This window comes from Eutrigla gurnardus (genome assembly GCF_963514095.1).
Source record: "Eutrigla gurnardus genome assembly, chromosome: 1".
In the NCBI taxonomy this organism is placed as follows: domain Eukaryota; kingdom Metazoa; phylum Chordata; class Actinopteri; order Perciformes; family Triglidae; genus Eutrigla; species Eutrigla gurnardus.
The window spans coordinates 37,265,459-37,289,402 of record NC_139915.1 but is presented as its reverse complement, the minus strand read 5'-3'; the positions used below and the strand labels follow the sequence as shown (position 1 = coordinate 37,289,402).

At 44.2% G+C, this 23,944-nt stretch overlaps 1 protein-coding gene across 4 annotated transcripts in view; it reads left to right on the top strand.

The window, feature by feature from the left end:
- Nucleotides 1–23,248: 23,248 nt before the first annotated feature.
- plekhg4 (pleckstrin homology domain containing, family G (with RhoGef domain) member 4) overlaps nucleotides 23,249–23,944 on the top strand; it is a 45,552-nt gene continuing 44,856 nt past the window's right edge. For all 4 annotated transcript variants that reach the window (XR_014597341.1, XR_014597342.1, XM_084012573.1 and 1 more), the window contains exon 1: nucleotides 23,249–23,365. Coding sequence is in view for 2 of the 4 variants with exons in the window: in XM_084012573.1 (XP_083868699.1) it covers nucleotides 23,363–23,365 (3 nt within the window). In the remaining 2 variants the exon portion in view is untranslated. The remainder of the gene's footprint in view (nucleotides 23,366–23,944) is intronic.

Here is a 23,944-nt window from a genome sequence, read left to right as displayed (position 1 = left end):
TGAGGTGGGTTTAACAGGTCCGGATCCACCATAGAGACTCGTGTGTGTGTGTGTCTGTGTCTGAATGCAGAACCATTCATGTACTTCAGAGCATCACGTCTGCCTTCGAGTTGCAAAATCAAACGAGACAAATCCGTCTGTCAAAAACGTGTCAATAAATGTCAGCTGTGTTTCTCACTGAGTCACTCTGTGTTCACTAGTGATCAGGGGCCCGTTCCAGAAAGCAGGTTCAACTCTGAACTTAACCCTGAACTCTCGTTGTTCAACTCTGAGATGGACAACTCTGAGTTTTCGGTTCCAGAACAGCAGTTCTGAATTAGTTCAATCAACTCTGAGTATATAAACTCTGAGTTACGCGCGTGCCTGTCGACTCGACAAAGCCATCATGAATGGAGCTCCGATACTACGATTCACCATGGCAACCGGGAGAGTTATTAGATATTACCTTAGATATTACTATTATTAGAGTGTTTATATAGAAAACGAGCTCATCCTTAACGTAACTGCATCAAAGTAGAGATAGTTGGTGTGGCAGACAATCACTGCCTGAATTAATGCGTATAACTGAATGAAACAGTCGATTGATCTAGTGTGGTGGTCTAGTGGTGTAATCCCACAGGCACAACAAGCTGAAAATTAAGCATAAGAATATTGCGCAAATAGGTAGGCTAAGGCATAATGATTTTAATCATATTTGACATATTAAACAGTAAATATAAGTGTCTATTTCAACACAGAAATGTACTTAAACATTTCAGAAAACTCCCGTTCGCAAAAAATCTAAAGAGCTCTGCAAAGAATCTGGTTGTGGACATAATCCGCGAGTAGAGAATATTGTTTAGATATGTGATCGGTAATCAAAATCCTGACGTAAAGCTGCTAGAATCACTTTTATTTCCATATCGATTAGGGTGACGAGGAAAGGACGGCAACTTTTTCCAGAGTTGGTTGAGAATAAACTACATTTCCCTCATCTCAGGGTTTTCACTAAACCTGCTTTCTGAAACGACTCCGAGAGAGAGATTGATTTTACTTTTATTTCTCAATATATCGACTCTGCTTACATATGAAAATGTATTTTTTGTTTTTTTATTATTCCTCTACCAAATCAAAACAATACTATATTATACATTTGATACTATTACTTGCAAAATTGCATATACTTACATGTTTTAATTCATACACCACTATTTTTAATTTTCGAAAATGAATTCAAACAATACATTTAGTCATTTTAAACTCTGAAACAAAAAGCTCTTAAAACCCTGGATCTGTGTACCCTATACAACACTTTTACAAATTAAGATGATTTCTGGATATACAGTATATTCTGATCTCTTTTCTGCTGTTATTGTTGTACATGTTGTATGTTTACCATGCTGTTTGATTATTGTCACTGTTGATGAATTAATAAAATATATTAAAACAAAATAATGAAACCAAACCAAGAAGGCAGCCGGAAGTGACATACATGTGCGTGTAACCGTAAGTCAGGTGCCAGACACATGGACGCTGTTTGTTGATGAGCGGACAGATTAATTAGTAGAGATGAATAACGGATTAAACCGACCTAAGTAACCGGACTACCGCCGGGCCCCCACAGGAGAACCGGACTGAAACACGAGGGAACGTTCGCCCGAAGACGGGGGAAACGCCTCCGACCCGCCGGTGAGTGTGGACGACACACACCCAGCAGGTGTCGCTTCTTCCCGGCCACACACGGGCGCTACCTCCGGTTCGTTAGCTGATATTAACGTTACGCCCTTTAGTCTCGCTCAGCTTCCTTTAACAAACCGTTAACGGTTTATTAGCTGCTAACTAGCCGCTAACTGCTAATTAGGCGCTAACGGCTGGGACACGTCAGGTGGTCTGACGAAGCTTTTTGAACTGTTACGTGTTGATGTTGTTGTTGATGCGTCAGGGCTGGCGCTAGTTAGCGTGTTAGTTAGCATCGGGCTGGCGGCACTTTTCTGGGTCGTATTGCCGCTTCCCAGGTAACGTTAACGTCAGCCAGGTGGTCAGAAAGAGCAGTATGACGTCATGTTTTAAACTGTTGGCGCTCTAGCTAGCAGGCGGGCGACACTAGGCTTGTTCAGGATGGGCTTGGCTTGACTTGACTTGACTTATCACATCACGCCGACGAGAGCTGCAGGTGTCTGAGGGGGCGGGCTCTAACAGAGACGGCAGCCAAACGCCGTCAAGTCGGACAACAAAGTCAACGTGACTATAGTGCTCAAGCGATAGAACACTGCAGCAAACCAAAGAGGATATGTACATACAAGTGTGTGTATGTATGTGTATATATATTTATACACACATATATACATACACACACACACACATGCAAGGCAACATGTGGAAGGCATTATTTGTTTCCAGTATATTTGTATTATCATTCTATGTTTGTAGTAACCAGACATAATAGGCCTACTCACAGCACAATGCACAGAACTTTAGATCAAGCCATGAGATCAAAGCGACCAAAATAAAAATGCAAATCATTCAATCATTTCACCACAAGGTGGCCGCCAAGTGCGGACCTGAACACACGTCATTGAACTTTTAACCAATGAGAACCATTCCGCTGTAGCGGAGGTGTGGACAAGCCGGTTGCAGCCGTCGTAGACCGCGCTGCCATGCGCTGCAAGAAGCGGCTCTTAAAAACTTGTTCCCGCAATGTTTTGGGTCACGTGATATGGTCGCAACCCTGTGACGTTATTGCAGTCGGCTGCTAAGTCGGACACAATTCTAGCCATCATGCATCGCTTTCAACCCACAATACATCACGTTAGGTAGCGCGCTGCAGGCGGCTACATCAACTTGAATTTGCCTAATGTGTCGGGCCAAGATGGCGGAGGCGTAGGATGCGGGGCGCAAAGTTTCTCCGTCAAACAAGTTGAGGCTTTGTGATTAGGCAGACAGAATATGAATTAATTTGAAAGTTTTAATGATAAAAACGTGACTTTAGTACGGTAACGCTTTGGTGCCAGGACTATTATTCCGTGGAAAAGGAAAAAACCCAGACGGTAAAAGTTTGAACACAAGCTAGCTAACGTACCAACGAACGTTAACGTCAGAGACGGAAAGAAGATGACTTCCAATGCTAACGTGAGTGACTCTGAAAAGTCAGTGGACATGAATGCACCAGGTGAGGAAAGCACAGAAACTGCTCCTGAAGATACAATGGACACAATTTCGGGCCAGGCCTGTAGCACCCAAGCGAAACATGTCAACAAGAGGAAGAAACGGGACTCTAACGGCCACGGTGCAAATATCAGCGCGGACATTTTGGTAGCTATCCAAAAGCTCTCCAGTAAACATGACGAGACGTTCCGTAAGACTTCAGTGATTGAACTCACGACAGAAGCAATGTCTCAACGCATTGAAAAACTCTCTTTCACCGTTGAGCAACTTGTGGTGGATAATAACCATCACAAAGACACTTTGAAACAGACAAAGTTAGAAATTGAACAACTGAAAAAAGAGAACCGAATTCTGAGGGCAGGTGTTGCTGAAAACAAGCGCGACAGTTACAGATGGACATTGAAACTACACGGAGTAAGGGAGGAGATGAACGAAGACGTGAGAGCGGTGGTGGTTAACATCCTTGGAAAAGTTGCCCCGGGGCTTCATGAATATCTACAAGAGGGTGTCGACATCGCACATCGTCTTGGTCCAAAGAGAAATGACTAGGGTTGGGCATCGAGATCCGGTTCCAAATAGGAACCGGTTCCTAACCTCCGGTTCTGGAACCGTTAAGAAGCTGTTGGAATTGCGATCCTTTTTTTTCGGTTCTTAAACGTCCGCACTAGTTTGTTTGTTTTACTCCGCTCGTACTACTTTGTTTGTATTACTCCACCCGGCATGCGGAGACTCCGCGATAGAACGATCAGTAACGAGTAGTCTAACGCGCTACTATTGCCAAACCAGTAGTCAGATTAAAGTTACTTATCCAAATACACGGCGCGTTACTATTTTTGTCAGTAAAAAAAAAAGATTTGCTTTCTTCTTGCGTCTCGGGGGGGTGACGTATGTTAGCCGACACCTTCACGGACGGTCGCGTGTAGTCGCTATACCGGCAGAAACGTAAACAATGGAGGGGGAGAGATACGCATTTATCAGCTGGAAATACAAGCATTATTTCTACTTCATCTCAGCAAAAGATGGCAACATAAAGGTTCGTTGTACACTCTGTGTTAACAACAAAGTGTTGTCTACTTTCAAGAATACAACGTCAAACTTGAAAAAAACATTTAGAGTCACAGCATGGCACGACCACATTAAAAGAGCAGGTCCCGCCCGGTGACGGTGAAAAGGCGCAGCGTGTGAATAAACAAGACAAGTTCTCGATTTCACGGAGCTCCTGCTAACTCAGTCTGTGCTGAAATGCGAGCGGAGTCTCTCTTGAGTGTTTAGTGGAGAAATGTCTCGCTGCTTGCTGGCCCCGCCCCCTCCCTTCATCATCACGCCGCTCATACTTGAGGACTGTGTTCATCCTTTGTTCCATAAAACCAATCCTTGCTGCTCTAATGCCGGTGCAATATTGATAAAATGTTCATTCATGATGTTAATGCCATTACAATATGCAAACAATTATTTAAGTTAAGTGAAGTCAAGAAAGACTGTCTTTATTTTTTTAATATAAAAACATGTATTTTCTTTCAGGAAATAGTTTTCAAGTGCAACTTAAAATGTCAGTGGATACATTGTTGATAGGGCTGGGTATCGTGGCCAATTTCCTAAATCGATTCGATTTCGATTCATAAGGTCCTGAATCGATTAATCACGATTCGATTCGATTCGATTCGATTCGATTGGCTCTTACATAATGAAAATGGCTCAACTGTGTTACAAAATACAGATGTACTTTATTGTTTGCTCTTCACCATAAACAACACAAGTTCTGCCGACACTCTCTGCTGACTGCATTTTCGTTAGGATGTCGTCTTTCACACATGTATACATCATGGGGATAACTGTTTCAGTCAGATGTTTACGTTGCAGCATGGATCGAGCACTAGGGCCTTGACTTTTGCCCAAAAAGCATATTCGAAGTTCGTTTGTTTATTAATATTAATATTCGAATATATTCAAATATTTATTAATAATCTTTTGACCATTAAAAGCCTTCAGTAAGACCTATATGGTATGGTATGGTACTTAAGTTGTATATGTTTTGTCCACCAGAGGGCAGTGTATCAGTCAACGTCAATATTATATATAATATATAACAGTATTCGGGGCGGTGCGTCTTAAGAGTTTACGGTTTTCAGGACGGAGCGCGAGTGCGGGCTCGCGGAGCGTAATTGTGGGCTCGCGGAGCCGTGTGCTGCCCGGTGTCGGTGAGAGCTCCAGGCTGCTTTCGGACATTATTTGGGCCGTCAGTGGCGACTGTTCGGCAGTGTTTGTTTGCCTATTTCCGGGCAGTATTCCGGGCGGCGCGTCTTAGAGTTTACGGTTCTCCGGACGGAGCGCGAGTGCGGGCTCCTCGGTGGCTGTTGTCGATGTTGACGCGGCCATTGTTCTGCAAAATTGCCACAAACCAGGGCGCTAACGTCACCTATAGGAGCCATCTTGCACGCTTGTGCGCATGAATGAACGTCAACCGGACGTAAACGCGCCACTGCTGCATCACGCACGAGGGGTAAACTTCATGGGGAAAAATCGATCTCATGCCCTATGAATCGATATTGCAAAATTTAAATGAAATCGATCCAAAATCGATTGAATCGATTTTTTTACCCAGCCCTAATTGTTGATGTTACTGTTAAAAAAGCACATCAATAAAGTGAGTATTGGCAAAATCGGTAGTCGGCAGCTGTTGAATGTAACTAATAAAGTAACTTGTAATCTAACTTAGTTACTTTTAAAATCAAGTAGTCAGTAACTTAACTAAGTTACTTTTTAAAGGAGTAGTCAGTAGTCAGATTACTTTTTCAAAGTAACTGTGGCAACACTGGACCTGTTGACCTGCACCTCAAAGAATCAGAATCGAGAATCGTTTAGAACAGGAAACGAAACAGAGGATCGGGATCGGAATCGGTAAAATCCAAACGATGCCCAACCCTAGAAATGACGGGTCCCACCGGTCCCTAATCATCCTCTTCGCGCTGCGACGTATCCGTGATGCTGTCTGGAAGAGTGCCAAGGGCAAGTTTCTGCGGGACAACAAGTTGCGTCTCACGGAGGCACTTTCCCCGGAGGATCGAGTGGCTAGAGAAAAACTCTGGCCCCTTGTGGAAAAAGCAAGGGAGGAAGGTAAAAAGGCGTCCTTTCTAGGACCCTATGCTCTGATAGAGGGGAAGAAGATTGACCATTTAGACATTAATTGAAACCTTTTACTCAGATAAACGCAGAAAGGAGTCATACAGTGTGGTAAGCTTTCTACACACTGCACATCTCCAGGGTGTTTATAAAGAACTATGCACAAACTTACTAACTTTGAACTATTAACTTTCGGTGATGACGGATGAAGAAGGCTGTTTCCAAACAGTTCACATCTTCAGGGAGGATATAACTAGGCGTAGACCCATTGACCTAAAAACACTTAACCTCTGGAGGTGACAGATGGTGATTGTAACAATTTCCAAACTGTTGACATTAAGAGACAGCTGATATTGTAAAAGAAAGTTAGCCAGTTCGTTGTTAAAGACACCAGCAGCTACATTATTTGGATTGATTCCATACCCTTATAAAATTCTATACAAATATTATTTGTTCCAAGGGGTAAAGAAGATAAATGATCCTATGTATTCTTTCTCTTTTCTCTTTACATTAATTCATTTTTTGCTCATGACTTGCATTGCAAGGTTGCTTAATTATTAGAGCAATAGTATTTTTAGTTTATAAAATTCACAATTACAGACAGAAGGAAAATGTGTTCTGTTTGAACGGCAATATTCTGGGTTTAACCCAACGTGCTTGATAGTTATTGATTAAATTAATTTAAACTGACTGTTGATGGTACCAATACTATATTTTTGTATAGTCACAAATTATTCTGACTGTCTACCACTTCCTCGTTTAAGGAATCTAAAACACACTTCAAAGTTCTTGTTATTTATTTGTAAGATTATTACATTATTTGATCCTTTTATTTTGATGGATTTTAAGTTTGATTCTCTAACGGTTATGTCATTGAATGTCAGAGAGGTATACGCGATTTGTTGAAAAGAAAAGCCACTTTTCTATTCTGTAAAAATAGTGAGGCTGATTTAATATTTTTACAAGAAACGCACTCGAGTGAGTCGGATTTTAAGTTCTGGAAAGGGCAATGGGGAAATAAGATTTACTGTAGTCATGGCACTAACCGCTCTGCTGGAGTCTCAATTTTTTTGCATAAATTTAAAGGGGAAATCTTAGAGGTGGTGTCTTCACATGATGGTAGATGGATTCTCATAATTTTCAAACATGATAATTCAAATTTCATAGTATGTAATATTTATGGGCATAATTCTCATTCATCCAATAAGATACTCTTTAGTCAGATAACCTCAAAAATACATGATCTATCACACAAATATCCTAACTCTTACGTAATTTTAGGTGGCGACTTTAATGAATGTCCAGATGATGCAATGGATAGATTCCCCCCCAAAACTGTCTCAATCTTTTCTGAACAACAATATTGTTTTGAAACTTTGCTCAGATCTCTCCCTGACCGACACTTGGCGTTTTTTCACCCCAGATATACAGGATTTTACATGGTCTAAAAGTAACCTTTCATCTAGATCCAGGATTGATCTATTTTTAGTTGCTTCCTCTGCACTTCAGTATGTGGAAGATGTCTCCCATTCTTTTGCTCCATTGTCAGATCATAAGAAAATCACTCTGAAATTAGGGGGCTCACAGAATACGACTAAGTAACGAGGATACTGGAAATGTAATAATGCCCTTCTTATAGACAATTGCTTTAATGATAGTATAAAATGTCTATCCAGCGAAATCTTTAATGAAATTGCAGATGGTGAATATACACAGAAATGGGAGTACTTCAAGTTTATGACAAGAAGTATTGCTGTTAAGAGGAGTAAAGAGTTAAAAGCCCTCAAAAATAAAACAGAAGCTGAATTACTGAGCAGAATTGGTTTTCCCTTATCTAAACCCGACTTATCTTCTGAAGAGGAGTTAGAAGTAAAGGAGATACAGTTAAAAATAGATCAGATTTACATTGAGTTAGCCAAGGGTGCATTTGTGAGATCTAGAGCCAAGTGGCTGGAAGAAGGAGAAACAAACTCCAGCTATTTTTTTGCCTTGGAGAAAAGAAATGGTTAAAGAAAGTCAATAAATATGCTTACTATTAATGGTAGTAAATGTACAGATCAGAAATTGATTTCTGACTCTGTTTTTTCCTTTTATAGCAACTTGTACAAATCAGAATTCAACAATCCCTCTTGTGAAATGTTTATTAATAAGATTAAAAAACACACAGTGACAATTGCTGAGGACCTGGAAAAAACTTGTGACTCTAACCTGACCAGAGAGGAAATCAAGACTGCTCTCTTCTCAATGAAAAAGGGTAAATCCCCAGGTATAGACGGGCTTTCAGTTGAATTCTATATTCATTTTTGGGACATCATTCAGGAACCTTTATTTTGTATGTACTGTGAATGTGTGGGTTGGGGAGAGATGATTGCAACTATGAAACAAGGCGTTATATCGCTAATTCCCAAACCAGATAAAGACAGCTTATTGATAGAAAACTGGCGAACCATCACTCTCCTTACTATTGATTACAAGATTTTAGCATCAGTTTATGCAACTAGATTAAAAATGGGTCTACCTCATATTATTGCTGAAACACAATCCGGTTTCATTAAGGATAGATGCATAAGTAATAAAATCAGACTTATTTTGGATTTATTAGACTATGCAGATTTAGTACACTCAGAAGCATTCATTCTCTTTCTAGACTTTTACAAAGCCTTTGACACCATTGAACATAAGTTTCTCACAGAATGTCTTAAATTGTTTGGCTTTGGAAATAAATTTATAGATACTATTGAAATGTTTTATAAAGGAATTAATAGCTCAGTAATTATCAACCACAGAACTTCTTATAGATTTGATATAAATCATGGGGTTAGGCAAGGATGCCCTATTTCACCCTTTCTATTTATTTTAGTTGCTGAGTTATTGTCATTAAATATAGTCCATGATACAGATTTCAAAGGCATCTCTATATTTGATAGAGAAATAAGAATTTCTCAACTGGCAGACGATACAACCCTTTTCCTGAAAGACAAAGAACAGTTGGTCAAAGCTATTGATCTAGTTAAACAGTTTTCATTAGCATCAGGCTTGAAACTCAATGTATCTAAATGTGAATTATTGCCCATACACAATTGCGACGATACCTTCATAGATAATATCCCAATAAAAAACACGGTCAAGTATTTGGGCATTCATATAACAAAAAATGTAATAGCAAGGCAACAAATGAACTTTTCTGGAAGAATAAAAAAACTAGAGATATTTTTAATCTTTGGCTTCAGAGAGACTTAACATTATATGGCAGGGTCCTTTTGTCGAAAGCTGAAGGCGACAACAAGCTATTTCTGGATTTCATCTGGAGAAATAAAACACAAACTTAAAAATGCTGTTCTATCTAACAGCAGAGCGGAAGGTCAATTGGTTAAAAAGATGTTTGACACATCAAAATTCATTGTGGTTCTTCATCCCCAATCATATTTTTTGACAAAATTGGTGGGCTTGCTTTCATTTTATCCTGCAACTATTCACCCGAAAAGCTTCCGGTCATACTGTCCACATTTCATCAGCAATCACTTCTTTCCTGGAAATTGTGCTTCGTTCACAATTTTTCTCCTCACAAAACTCTGTTATGGAATAATAACTATAAGGAATAAATCTCTTTTTTTTATTCCAAATGGTTTGAGAGAAGTATGTTTTGGATGAACATGGTCTTGTCCTCTCTTATGAGAGTTTTATATCTCAACATAATTTTCCTATACCTTTCAAAGAATACAACTCGGTGATAAAAGCAATCCCTCCTGGTTTACTCAATTTAATGAAAAGTCACCTATCCTTCTGTGAAGGAATTAGACCAGAGGACACACCTGTTTTGCATTTGAATGGTATTAACATACAAGACAAAAAATGTAACAACAAACATAAGAAAACATTTTCAAGATAAAAAGAGGTTTTCTCCAAGAGGACAGTTTTATTGGCGCTCTCATTTAGAGGACATAGGGTGCAGTCGAATAGTCTTTTTTGCTTAGGAAGGTTCCTAACTGAAGAAGTGACCCGGAAGTAAACAAGTGGCCGCCATAATAAGAGCCGTTCGAATTCTCTAAATGCAAAGGAAAGGAGCTCCAATGCTTCCTTTCAGAGCTCCTTTAGCATAGGATGCAACAGACCTTCCTATACGAAAGGAAAGGAGATTACGCCGACCGACAATTCTTAGCGAGAGCAACATTTAAAGTGCCGCACACCTCGGCCGTTCATGAAAACAAACAATGCCTATTTGCATATTTAACAATTGCTTTCATGCAGACATATAGTAATTGGAATAGTGATGATAAATGTGTGTGGACAGTGATAATTGAATGGTATTTTTTTTATTTATTATTATTTATTTATTATTTCAATGTTACAAACTTGACAAAAACGAAACTAAAACCACAAATGAAACGTAAATAAAGCAACCGGTCAAACAGGAAGGAGGAGCTGCTGGACCTGAAGCCGGTCAGTGAACCAGCTGTTGATAAAACCAACATGTGGAGAAGTGGACGATGCACTTTTTGTAGTCCATTATTGTAGTTTATCCAGCGCAGACGCACTTCAATCGCCAGTGCCGATCATCAGCTGTCAATCATCAGCGGCCGCGTTTTAATGACGTAGCTTAGTGAAAGTCCGGTCGGATTCTCTGAGCACCGCGGCCGTCTTTTCCTAAATCCTTTTGAGTTCTCCTATCGCCTTTCCTTAACCCTGTGACGTTTTCCCCAGAGGTCAAGGAATAGGAGTTAGGAATAGGAGTTAGGACCTTATTTTTTGACTATTCAACTGCACCCATAGACTGGGAAAAAGCATGGCTTTTACCTCATAAATACTGTATTCCATACATTTACATTTAGGTCATTTAGAAGACGCTTTTGTCCAAAGCAACTTACAATAAGTACATTTGGGAGTTCGTTCCACCACTGAGGCGCCAGAACAGAGAAGAGTCTGGACTTTGCTGAGCGACATTTGTTTGATTTCAGCGATGGTGGTACCAGCCGGCCAGCTGAAGTAGAGGAGCGAAGTGCTCGCTTCGGGGCATGAGGTTTGACCAGTGTTTGAAGGTAGATGGGTGCTGTTCCATTGATGGTCTTTAAGGCCAGTGTCATCGTCTTGAATTGGATGCGTGCTGCAACAGGGAGCCAGTGGATGTCACAGAGGAGGGGGGTCACATGGGAGAATTTGGGTAGATTGAAGATAAGGCGTGCTGCAGCGTTCTGGATACGCTGCAATGGTTTAGTCGCCGAGGCCGGGAGTCCGGCCAGGAGAGAGTTGCAGTAGTCAAGGAGATGACCAGTGCTTGGACCAGGAGTTGCGTTGCATCCTTTGTGAGGAAGGTCCGAATCCTGCGGATATTGTAGAGGGCAAATCTGCAGGATTGGGCCACAGCAGTGATGTTGGGGGTGCAGGATAGTTGGTCATCGAGGATTACACCCAGGTTCCTCGCAGTTGAGGAAGGCAATACTGTGATGCCCTCGACAGTGACCGACAGGTCCATGCGAGGGCAGTCTTTCCCTGGGATGAAGAGGAGTTCGGTTTTATTCAGGTTAAGCTTGAGGTGATGTGCAGTTGTCCAGACAGAGATGTCAGCCAGACAGTCCGAGATGCGAGTTGCAATGTGAGTGTCAGAGGTTGGGGGGAAAAGAGAGTACTTATTGTAAGTTGCTTTGGACAAAAGCGTCTGCTAAATGACCTAAATGTAAATGTAATGTGAGAGGAGGTGTGTACATGGGTTCTGTAGCAGCTTGTCCTGAAGTGTACAAATCCTGTAGGATCAGCGTGTGTTCACTGTGGCAGCTAACGGCTAACACACAGATTCACCTGTATCTGGGATTCAAATCAACTTCAGCCCATCATCACACTTCAATGGACACTTCACCGTCTGCATGAAGCGTTAGAAACCTGGTAGTATCATTCCCTCGTTTCAGACGGAGATCTCCGTGTTTCTGTTCTAAAAAGAGCCTTCGATAAATATCCTCACGTTGCATCATTGGAGGCTCTTTGGTTAGAGGGGGTGAGACTACAACACTAGTTCTCATGTCTTCAACCCGCCTGTAGGGGGCAGCACCCACATAGGCTACAGACCTGTTACAGTTCAGTGGTGGGAACCACTGAGACTACAGACCTATTACAGACCAGTGGTGGGACCTCACTTCAGACTCAGAATAAAAATGCTACTCTGCGCTCTGTCCAAAATCCGCTGGCTGCCGAACCGCCTGCCCCGGTAAGCTCACTGCCGGACTGCTGGCCCGGTATGCTCACCGCCGGCCCAGTAACATCACCGCCAGCCCGGTAAGCTCACCACCGGCCCGGTTGGCTCACCGCCGGCCCAGTAACATCACCGCCAGCCCGGTAATCTCACCGCCGGCCCGGTATGCTCACCGCCGGCCCAGTAACATCACCGCCAGCCCGGTAAGCTCACCACCGGCCCGGTTGGCTCACCGCCGGCCCAGTAACATCACCGCCAGCCCGGTAATCTCACCGCCGGCCCGGTATGCTCACCGCCGGCCCAGTAACATCACCGCCAGCCCAGTAAGCTCACCATTGGCCCGGTCCAGAGTTGAGTGTTTCCTCTAAATGTGTGTCAGTAAAGTTCCATCGTGTTCTCTGTGTTCCCCTTTGTTGATGACTTTGAGATGTGGGAGTGAAAACCGGCAGTGGACTGGCGAGGGGGGACAGATCAGTGGGAGTGGCCTGCGGAGCTGTGCATTGTGGGAGTTGTTGTCTTTCATCCACATGCGCCAAAAAGTCACTGTCTTTATTTTCCCGGTCAAGAAGGTACCAACTTCTACATGTATTTTACATTTCGACTATATGACTCACTTTCAACACACATTCATAACACGGGGAAGTGTCATTTGCTTTTGCTTGACGGGAGACTTTTTTTTATTAATTGATTAATTAACGTTGTGTCGTCTCGTTGATCGTCATCTGAGCATCTTTGTGTTTATGATTGTCGGTTGGATGCAACAAGACATTTAAAGATTGCTTTTTAAGGAAAAAAGATAAATTCATTTCTGATATTTTAAAGGCTGATGGAAGTATTTGCTACCTTAGTTAGCTACCCATGACTTGCCCTAAGACGGTTTCCCTTATAAAGACGTGACCTGCTCACGGTCACAATGGCAACAGGACATATAAAATGGTTTTGGACGTTTGGCTGTAAGGGAAACCCCGCCTGTCCTCCCGACACAGCTGTCGTTACCCCTCAGCTGTTTGTGTTGCTCAGAGCTGATCCCCTGGAAGTCCTGGTTCAGCCGTGCGTAGCTGACTGGGGATCAGTGCTGATGTTGTCTGTAAAACCAGGGTTTTTGGGCCGTTAGGAAGAAGGAGCAGCACGCCGCCCGTAGCTGAAGCTCTGTGTGACTTTACTCCCTGCAGGACTGCGGTGGTCTCCGGGCTGCAGGTCTGGACTTGAACCAGAGGAACAGACACTCTGCTGTGAGCCGGGAGGTAAGAGATGCATGGTGATGTAGGTCTCTCTTTGTTTCTATGCAGCAGTTCAACAGGTGTGTTTGTGTTGCAGCTGATGTTGGTTTGGTGTTAGACTCTGTGGAGGTGACTTCCCCGTCACCTCCACACATCATGTTGGTTGTTTATAGGACAATAACATCTCTAATGTGATGAACAAGTGCAATAATAAGTAGACTGAATACTGACGATTGGATACAAATATGTAGTTTACCACAGCTGGAAGGTGCTGGAAAAGCATGGAAATGCACATTGAAATGCTCGAAAAGTGCTTGAATTTGACTTTGGAGAAGATGCAGGAGCCCTGGATATTAGTGTGATTACCAGTGTGTGATGATTATTGGGCTCGTTTTTTTGGCAGGATAACGTTGGTAACATGACATGTGGGTGCCCAGCCTGGAGTTCTGAGTGTCTCTGTGGAGACTGTAACCAGCAGGTCTGGGAACAGCAGGCCAAGAATGAATCTATTCTGTGAGGGCTTAGCTCCAGGCCTGGCCCTCCTCCTCCTCATTGGCTGCCTGTTAATTGTTCAGTGAGGTGGAAAACCTGCTCACATTCTTGTGTGATGAGTTGTGCCGTCGCTCAGAGCTCCGGCTCACAGCGGTAATTTTCCACCGGAGCTCAGAGCGTTTATAGATGTGATGCCTCAGACCCCCTCAGTAATTATACTGGCCCACCTAGGCTCCACCCCCAACCAGAGGCTGTATAGTCACAGTCTGTAATCCAGCCGTACCCTCCTCACCCAACTCTACCCTCCTCACCCAACTCTACCCTCCTCACCCAACTCTACCCTCCTCACCCAACTGTTCCCTCCTACCCAACTCTACCTTCCTCACCCAACTCTACCTTCCTCACCCAACTCTACCTTCCTCACCCAACTCTACCCTCCTCACCCAACTCTACCCTCCTCAACCAAATGTTCCCTCCTACCCAACTCTACCTTCCTCACCCAACTCTACCTTCCTCACCCAACTATACCCTCCTCACCCAACTCTACCCTCCTCACCCAACTATACCCTCCTCACCCAACTGTACCCTCCTCACCCAACTCTACCCTCCTCACCCAACTGTACCTTCCTCATCCAACTCTACCCTCCTCACCCAACTGTACCTTCCTCACCCAACTGTACCTTCCTCACCCAACTCTACCCTCCTACCCAACTCTACCCTCCTCACCCAACTGTACCCTCCTACCCAACTCTACCCTCCTCACCCAACTCTACCCTCCTCACCCACCTCCTCACCCAACTCTACATGTCCTCACCCAACTCTACCCTCCTCACCCAACTCCTCACCCAACTCCTCACCCAACTGTACCCTCCTCACCCAACTCTACCCTCCTACCCAACTCTACCCTCCTCACCCAACTCTACCCTCCTACCCAACTCTACCCTCCTCACCCAACTCTACCCTCCTCAACCAACTCTACTCTCCTACCCAACTGTACTCTCCTCACCCACCTCCTCACCCAACTCTACCCTCCTCACCCAACTGTACCCTCCTACCCAACTCTACCCTCCTCACCCAACTCTACCCTCCTCACCCAACTCTACCCTCCTCACCCAACTGTACCCTCCTACCCAACTCTACCCTCCTCACCCACCTCCTCACCCATTTCTACATTTCCTCACCCAACTCTACCCTCCTCACCCAACTCTACCCTCCTCACCCAACCATACCCTCCTCACCCAGCCTTACCTTCCTTACCCAGCCTTACCCTCCTAACCCAGGGTAGTGTCCAGGCAGACAGGCACTTCTCCAGCTGGCAGTCCACCTTCTGTACTAGAGCTGTCAACTTTCCTCTATAATACTATTTGAATTTCATTCCATATTTTTTTCGCTATTCAAATTATATTTTATATATAGTTTTACTGCTCAAATTAGGGCTATTATTAATATTAACTACTAGGGGTGTCAACGTCTACACGGATAATAAATCATAACCGTTTAGAAAAATCAATAACCGTTTACACGTCATTTTTCCTCCTCCTCGTTTATTTCTCACCAATATATATACACCTATAGTATTTTTAGGAGTGATAATGTTGCCTGAAAGCTTCAGATAATAACATTAATTAACTATACAATTAAATGTTCCCATGAGTGCAGTTAGGGTTGGGCGGTATGACGGTATTATACCGTGTGATGGTATAAAAGTGTCTACCGGTAGAGATTTTGCAATACCGTTTATACCGGAGAAAGCGCAGATGTCTGTGGCATCGCTCTGAGTGACTGTAATTACACCGCCTCGACACACGGGGCACTGCAGGCATTGCAGCAGACTGCTTGCGTGGTTGAATGAGCACGACGAAGAAGAAACAGCTTTACCTGAGTAATAACAATCATGGCGGAGGCGGAGAGTGAACGTCACGAGGAAACGGAGGCAGCGCGACCCACCCATGACGAAGAGGAGGAACTTGTTCCGAAAAAGGGCGCTACGTCTGTACTATGTTGAACTCGCTTCGTAGTACAGGCCCCAGGTCTTCTACAAAACAAACAAATACAAGATGAAACTTCAATCTGAAAACAAAACTCAGAATGTGAAGACAGCTCTGCGTACTGGCCCTTTAAACTCACAGATTCATCAATCAATTCAAATAAAATTATATAAAATATATATCTGGGTGCCTTTCGGGATGAAACTGGTGTTTGGAGCTGAGAGTAATTTATTGTGAAGCCAGCTGACCCGTCTCACCTCCTGTCTCACCTCCCACCCTAATCCTTTTCTCTACATATTCAGCACTCTTTTGAAAAGGTTGCTGGTTTGAAGCCATTCAAGTCTGGTTCAGGTGTCAGGTTCACAGAGTCCTCCAGGGATCCTGGTAGGCTCCTCAAAGCTTTGGTTTCAAGGCAGACTCCACAGAGGCCCCTTCAGGGCCAGGTCTCAGAACTAGACTGGTGCTGTTTTTAAAGGACCAGCTCACCACAACAGAACAGCAGGAGAAGAGAGATGACAGGGACCCCGACACGGGCCGGTAACTATACCGCAACTTGCTTTCAAAACACACGGTAACAAATACATACACAGATATATTATTTATTATTCAAATAATAAATAATTCATGCAAGGTGGTTCATACCCTGGTTCAGGAATCTGGGTCGGTTCATTAATGACTTTTGATGATGAAAATAGTTGGTGATTATATTTCTGTGGATCTGTTAGTGGAATTAGTTTTCCTTTCATTTGTGGTCCTACTATATATATACAATAACATCTCATTTAATGTGATGAACAAGTGACATAATAAGTAGACTGAATACTGACCATTGGATTGATACAAATATGGAGTTTACCACAGCTGGAAGGGGCTGGAAAAGCATGGAAATGCACCTTGAAATGCTTAAAGTGCTTGGATTTGACTTTGGAAAAGGTGGAGGAACCCTGAATGTAGTTTTAATGTTTTTAAGCATGTTTTGATGATTATTGGTATAATATCGTGAATTACGTTGGCATGGAGGTTTTGCTCCCACGTCTAGTCGTTTGCCGGCGTAGAGACGTCCTGGACACTTGCATGTCCGTTCTTTCGCCCGGCCTCGTTAACGCTGTGATGAAGGTTAGCTTCACGCCAGCAGTCGTTAATCATGTTCCAGCGTTGTTACCCTCTCAGGGGGCATTAGTCCTCCACGTTCATGCTCCGTCTGGCTGAGTCCTCACATTCCTGCTGCAACACAAAGCACATGTTGACCCGAGGCCTGCCAGCTTCATGTCCAGGCCTGTGGAGAGCTGCACCGCTATGGATGAACCATAGGCATCCGTTCACACGCTCACAGGTCAGCTAGCTGATCAACAGTAGCATGTTAGCATGTTAACAGAAGTAGCATGTAGGCAGTTTACCAGCTTATAACGCCACCTATATAGCGTTAACTGAAAGGTAGCAACATAACATGTCAGAATAATAGAAAAACACTAGTATTGGTACTGTTGTATAAGAACAATATACAACAGAATATATCAACTACTGTGTAGTAACAATATAAACCAACTGGGCTGTAACGGTACCTGTATTGCTATCGACCAATCAGTCTCTGTGAATTTACCTGACACGCACACACACACACACACACACACACACACACACACACTCCAGCTCCCTGTGCGACGCTGCTTTTTATTCATGAATTCAGATTTCCTCCTCATGTCTTCTCCCCAGAGACGAGTCCGAGTCCCTCTGTGCCCACTAAAGACCCTATGAGGTCAAAGGTCACTGGGGGGACCACCTGCCACTTGGCATTAGCAGATACAATAGAAGTAACACACAACTCAGCCTCCTACTGACTTACGTAGTTAAGCAGTGACTGAGCTACGCAGGTCGACACGACTTAACTATGTTGTTGAGATGACTAAACTACGTTGAGGCGACTAAACTACGTAGTTGGGTTAAGACGCCTAAACTACATTGAGGCGACTAGACTGCGTAGTTGAGACGACTAAACTACGTTGTTGGGTTGAGTCGACTAAACGACGTTGTTGGGTCGAGACGACTAAACTACATATATCAGTGAGGAGTTTGTGATGTTTGTAAACATTAACAGAGATTGAGACCATGTTGGGAAACTCCTGCTGGCTGCTAGCAGCTAGCCGCTGACTGCTAGCTGCTAGCCGCCGGCTGCTAGCTGCCTTCAGGTGAAGCGTGTGTCATCCAGCTCTCACTGTGGTCAAAGTGTTCAAGTATTCTTCTGGACTATTTTCAGACTGAATTCACCGTCCAAAGAATGTCCTGCAAAACCTGCCAACACTTACACTGTGTGTGTGTGTGTGTGTGTGTGTGTGTGTGTGTGTGTGTGTGTGTGTGTGTGTGTGTGTGTGTGCGCAGAGAGAGAGGGAGACGGGGAGAGAAAGAGAGAGAGACAGAGCGAGAGAGAGACAGACAGTCAGAGAGAGAGACAGGGAGAGAGAGAGGGAGGTGGGTGGAGCTGTCTGATATGTTGTCAGGGAGCTTCTCTGTGAACACATGCTTATTGTTTCTGACTAAACACTCCCTGCTGGACCTCTAAGGACTCTACTGTCTCTAAGGACTCTGCTGTCTCTAAGGACTCTACTGTCTCTAAGGACTCTGCTGTCTTTAAGGACTCTACTGTCTCTAAGGACTCTACTGTCTCTACTGTCTCTAAGGACTATTGTCTCTAAGGACTCTACTGTCTCTTAGGACTATTGTCTCTAAGGACTCTGCTGTCTCTAAGGACTCTACTGTCTCTAAGGACTCTGCTGTCTTTAAGGACTCTACTGTCTCTAAGGACTCTACTGTCTCTAAGGACTCTGCTGTCTTTAAGGACTCTACTGTCTCTAAGGACTCTACTGTCTCTACTGTCTCTAAGGACTATTGTCTCTAAGGACTCTACTGTCTCTTAGGACTATTGTCTCTAAGGACTCTGCTGTCTCTAAGGACTCTACTGTCTCTAAGGTCTATTGTCTCTAAGGACTCTGCTGTCTCTGAGGACTCTGCTGTCTTTAAGGACTCTACTGTCTCTAAGGACTCTACTGTCTCTACTGTCTCTAAGGACTATTGTCTCTAAGGACTCTACTGTCTCTTAGGACTATTGTCTCTAAGGACTCTACTGTCTCTAAGGACTCTGCTGTCTTTAAGGACTCTACTGTCTCTAAGGACTCTACTGTCTCTACTGTCTCTAAGGACTATTGTCTCTAAGGACTCTACTGTCTCTTAGGACTATTGTCTCTAAGGACTCTGCTGTCTCTAAGGACTCTGCTGTCTCTAAGGACTCTGCTGTCTTTAAGGACTCTACTGTCTCTAAGGACTCTACTGTCTCTACTGTCTCTAAGGACTATTGTCTCTAAGGACTCTACTGTCTCTTAGGACTATTGTCTCTAAGGACTCTGCTGTCTCTAAGGACTCTACTGTCTCTACTGTCTCTAAGGTCTATTGTCTCTAAGGACTCTGCTGTCTCTGAGGACTCTACTGTCTCTACTGTTTCTACTGTCTCTCTGGAATCTACTAACTCTGCTGTCACAGATACTCTACAGATATTTGAAGTGTTTCCTTTGCTCCTGGTGGGTTTGGTTTTCAGTTTGGATTACTTTGCGTCAGTGCTGAGAGGAGCTGTGTGGGATTCGTACTTCGGTCACAAAGGGTAAGTGCCTTGCTTGTTTGGCCGGCATCCTCCTGGTGCTTCTGCAGACTCTGCAGTCGGACCGTCTGCTTTGTTTCGTACCTACAGATGTGTTTGACTGAGAAGAACAGCTCTAGTTTGTCTCATCTCATGTTTGTCTTGTTTGCAGAGTGTCTGGTGTCTTAAATAGATTGTTTCAATGATCACTTAGTTTTTTGAACGCTGTTTAATGATCGGGTGTCGTGAATCAGTAGCCTCGTTACGCTTTAAAAGCCTTGAATCTAAGTTGACGTGTCTTTGTTGCTTGTGGTCTGCGCAGCAAATAGAAAGAAAAGGTACATTTGCACCTCAATGCATTCGTTCTCGAGCCACGCTTCATGACCTGAATGACTCCGTTTGAACATAATTCACAGGTTCTGGAATTCCTGGAATGTCAAGGATTTTTAAGGGGATTTTCTAGACAGGTACTGAAGAGTGTTACGAATGTTTGAGATGTGGATTGCCTCGAAACAACCTGAACGAGTGACGTGAGAAGGAGCGATACTCTGTTACGTGGTCTATGACTGGTCCTGGGGATCCATCCTGATCTGTGGAATCCTGCAGTCGGAGCTGAACTCAGTCCAGTCGTTGTTGTTGTTGTTCAGGTGTGTTTGTGCTGAAGAACAGAAACAAACAACAGTAGGAACGGGACGAGCTCTGTGGATCTGAGCTCTCACTTTGATGGGAACTGACCCTGATGTGGCTGCCCTTTGACCTCTCGGCCCTCGACTAGAGGAACTGGCTGCTTCAGTCAAGTGGAGCCGGATTATGTGCCTCTAGTCAACGTGGACATAAGGTCAAAGGTCACATGGGCTTTATGTGTTAAATGAATGATCCAGGTGTGAAGAAGCAAGGTGAGGTGAAGCTTGTGGAGGTGATCAGTGTTCAGTCTCCTTGAGACGGTGTTCAGAGAGACCGGCGTTCATAGAGACAGGCGTTCAGAGAGATGGCGTTCAGAGAGACCGGGCGTTCAGAGAGACGGCGTTCAGAGAGACGGGCGTTAAGAGAGACGGGCGTTAAGAGAGGCCGGCGTTCAGAGAGACGGCGTTCAGAGAGACGGGCGTTCAGAGAGACCGGCGTTCAGAGAGACCGGCGTTCAGAGAGACTGAGAGACCGGGCGTTTGGAGAGACGGGCGTTCAGAGAGACCGGGCGTTCAGAGAGACCGGCGTTCAGAGAGACCGGCGTTCAGAGAGACGGGCGTTCAGAGAGACCGGGCGTTCATAAAGACCGGTGTTCAGAGGGACGGGCGTTCAGAGAGACAGCATTCAGAGAGACGGGCGTTAAGAGAGACGGGCGTTAAGAGAGACGGGCGTTCAGAGAGACGGCGTTCAGAGAGACGGGCGTTCAGAGAGACGGGCGTTCAGAGAGACCGGCGTTCAGAGAGACCGGCGTTCAGAGAGACGGGCGTTCATAAAGACCGGTGTTCAGAGAGACGGCGTTCAGAGAGACAGCGTTCAGAGAGACGGGCGTTCAGAGAGACGGGCGTTCATAAAGACCGGTGTTCAGAGAGACGGGCGTTCAGAGAGACAGCGTTCAGATGGAGCAAGCTTCAGTGATGGAGGAGGAATTAAAGTAACAGCGTTCCAGGAGCAGACGTGTCCTACTCAATGTAATGGAAGCTGATGGAAACCAAAGTGACCAGGATTTAGACGTATCCATTAGCAGGACTTGATTATGTTCTGAAGCAGCTGCTGTCATTGTGTGCAGACTCATTACTCAGCTGATAATGTCAAACACCACCATAAGAACACATCTCAGCAACACATTCATTGTTTAAAGTGATGTTTTGTCCTTTTATTGGGGGAGGACAGCGTGAGAGTTAAAGGGGTGAGAGAGAGGGACGACATGCTTTAAAAGAGGGCAGCAGGGCGGATTCGAACCCGGGACCGCTGCAGGGAGCATCTCTACCACTGAACACATTGATGTAATCAATGTTCAGACTTCACCTGTTCAGACTTCACGTGACTCTACATAGCATGACCCACTAACCCCCCCCCCCCCCCCCCAATAAAAAAACCCTTACCTATAGCACTCTGATCGTAGCACTGTTGCTCTTAAACGTACTACGTTACTCAGACAAGGACCTAACACTTGTTCTATTTTTAGCTCTTACTTTATTGGCAATGATACGTTGTGGTTTCTTTGTTTCTTTCATTTGACAAATGTACTTATTGTAAGTCGCTTTGGACAAAAGCGTCTGCTGAATGACCTAAATGTAAATGTAATCAGTCAGATCTAGTAGTGTTATGATGGCCGTCGTATTATATTATATATTAAACCGCTAGTAAGGAGTTGTTGCCAGCTGTCCTTCCTGCATGTTGCAGATGAAACTGTTGTTTTTTGCCTGTATTATATTAACTTCTTCATATTTCTGTTAGATTATGGTTTCCTCCTTGTACATGAAATATGCCACTCTGCTCCCCATAGACTGATCCATCCTTGTGATTGGTCAAATGCTGCAAGCCCCGCCTCTTTCATGTGCACGCACTCACAGCTGGAAAGGGAAACCCTGGTTGACTTGTTGATAACCAGCGTCGTGTTGACCTCTGACCTCTGATTGCCTGTGTTAGGGTTACTGAAGCTGGAGAACTGGAAGATACCAGAGCTGCGTTTCAATAACGGTTTGAGTCGCCCTCGCTCACTTGCCCTAAGCACTTGCCCTCGGGGGAATCCCCGCCGCCATCTTAAGGGCTGTTCCATTTCCCTGAACAGCTGAAGTGAACTCCGTGAGATCGACCCTTGAAGGCTGAGTGATCGAGTGAACAACGATGGCCACTTCAGAGCTGTATATCACCCACAATGCATTGCTGTGGTGCACGAAAAATATGTCCATGCGGTGGCGATAATGAACCTCAAACACCATTGTCTGCTGTCTATTCACCACCAAGGAAGAAGAAGAAAGAAGGAAGAAGAAAATGAATTAAATTTAATTCATTTTCTTAAATTGTGCAATTAGACTGTCTGTTGCAGAGTTATGGCAGAGCCCACCGTTTACAAGTGTAAGTATATAAGCCGACGTATTGCCATCAAGCGTAGAATACGTCTTCGTCTCAATGAAATGAGTCTCCGCATATTCTGTGTAATTTGGAATAGGCAGTATAGCGCTACTCCAACAACGTGTGGTTGATCCATGATTGTCTGGGCTGTTAGTGAACGAGGGCAGGTGTGTTCCATTTACCTCTTTCACTCCCCCTCCGCCCTCTTTCCCTCCGCCCTCCAAGGGGCCTCCGTGTGACGTCATAGCAAGGGCTGAGGCCAAGTGAGCGAGGGCGACTCAAACCGTTACTGAAATGCAGCCCTGGTATCTCTCTTTATTAATTATTTAAAACACATACAGCACACTGCCAGCAGGGGGAGACAGAGATACGGGGAGGGGGAGGAGCCACAGAGGAATGACCGACAGCTGGTGGGCGGGGCTTAACATGAGGCTGCACTGTGAGTTAGGGCAGACCTGACGGGACGAGAGACAGTCACACAGACAGAGAGAAAGAGAGAGGAACATGTCCTCAGACTGGAATAAACAACTACTGAATAAACACTGCACACAGCATGGTAAGAACACACACACAAACACACACACACACAAACACACACACACTCTACATGTGCTACATGGTGTGTGAGTGTTGGGGTTTGGTTGGGAGGGGGAGGGGACTGCAGGGGTGTAAGGTTTCTCCCAAGGTGTATACTTCAAATGTTTGTCCTGAGGGGGGGGAGTTTGGTGTGTGTGTGTGTGTGATATATATATATATATATACTGTACTAAATATATATATATAAATAATATATATGATAAACAGCACAAACTCTGGAAATCATACTGCAGTTATATAGTACTACAGTAGTACAGTATTACAGTACTACATTACTACAGTATTACAGTACTACGGTATTACAGTACTACAGTAAGCAAGCCATTGGTAAAATATGAAGAGACCTGAGTCTGTTGGTTCTGTCAATGAGTCTCTCTCACACACACACACCTACCTACCTGAGCAGTGATGGAGCTGCTGTTGTTACCGTGGAGACGGTGTGTGATTGTACACAGTGACGGGGTGGACAGGAAGCAGCAGACTGATCTCCATGTCACACCTTTGTCCCGGTATTATGGATAGGTATTATGTTATATTA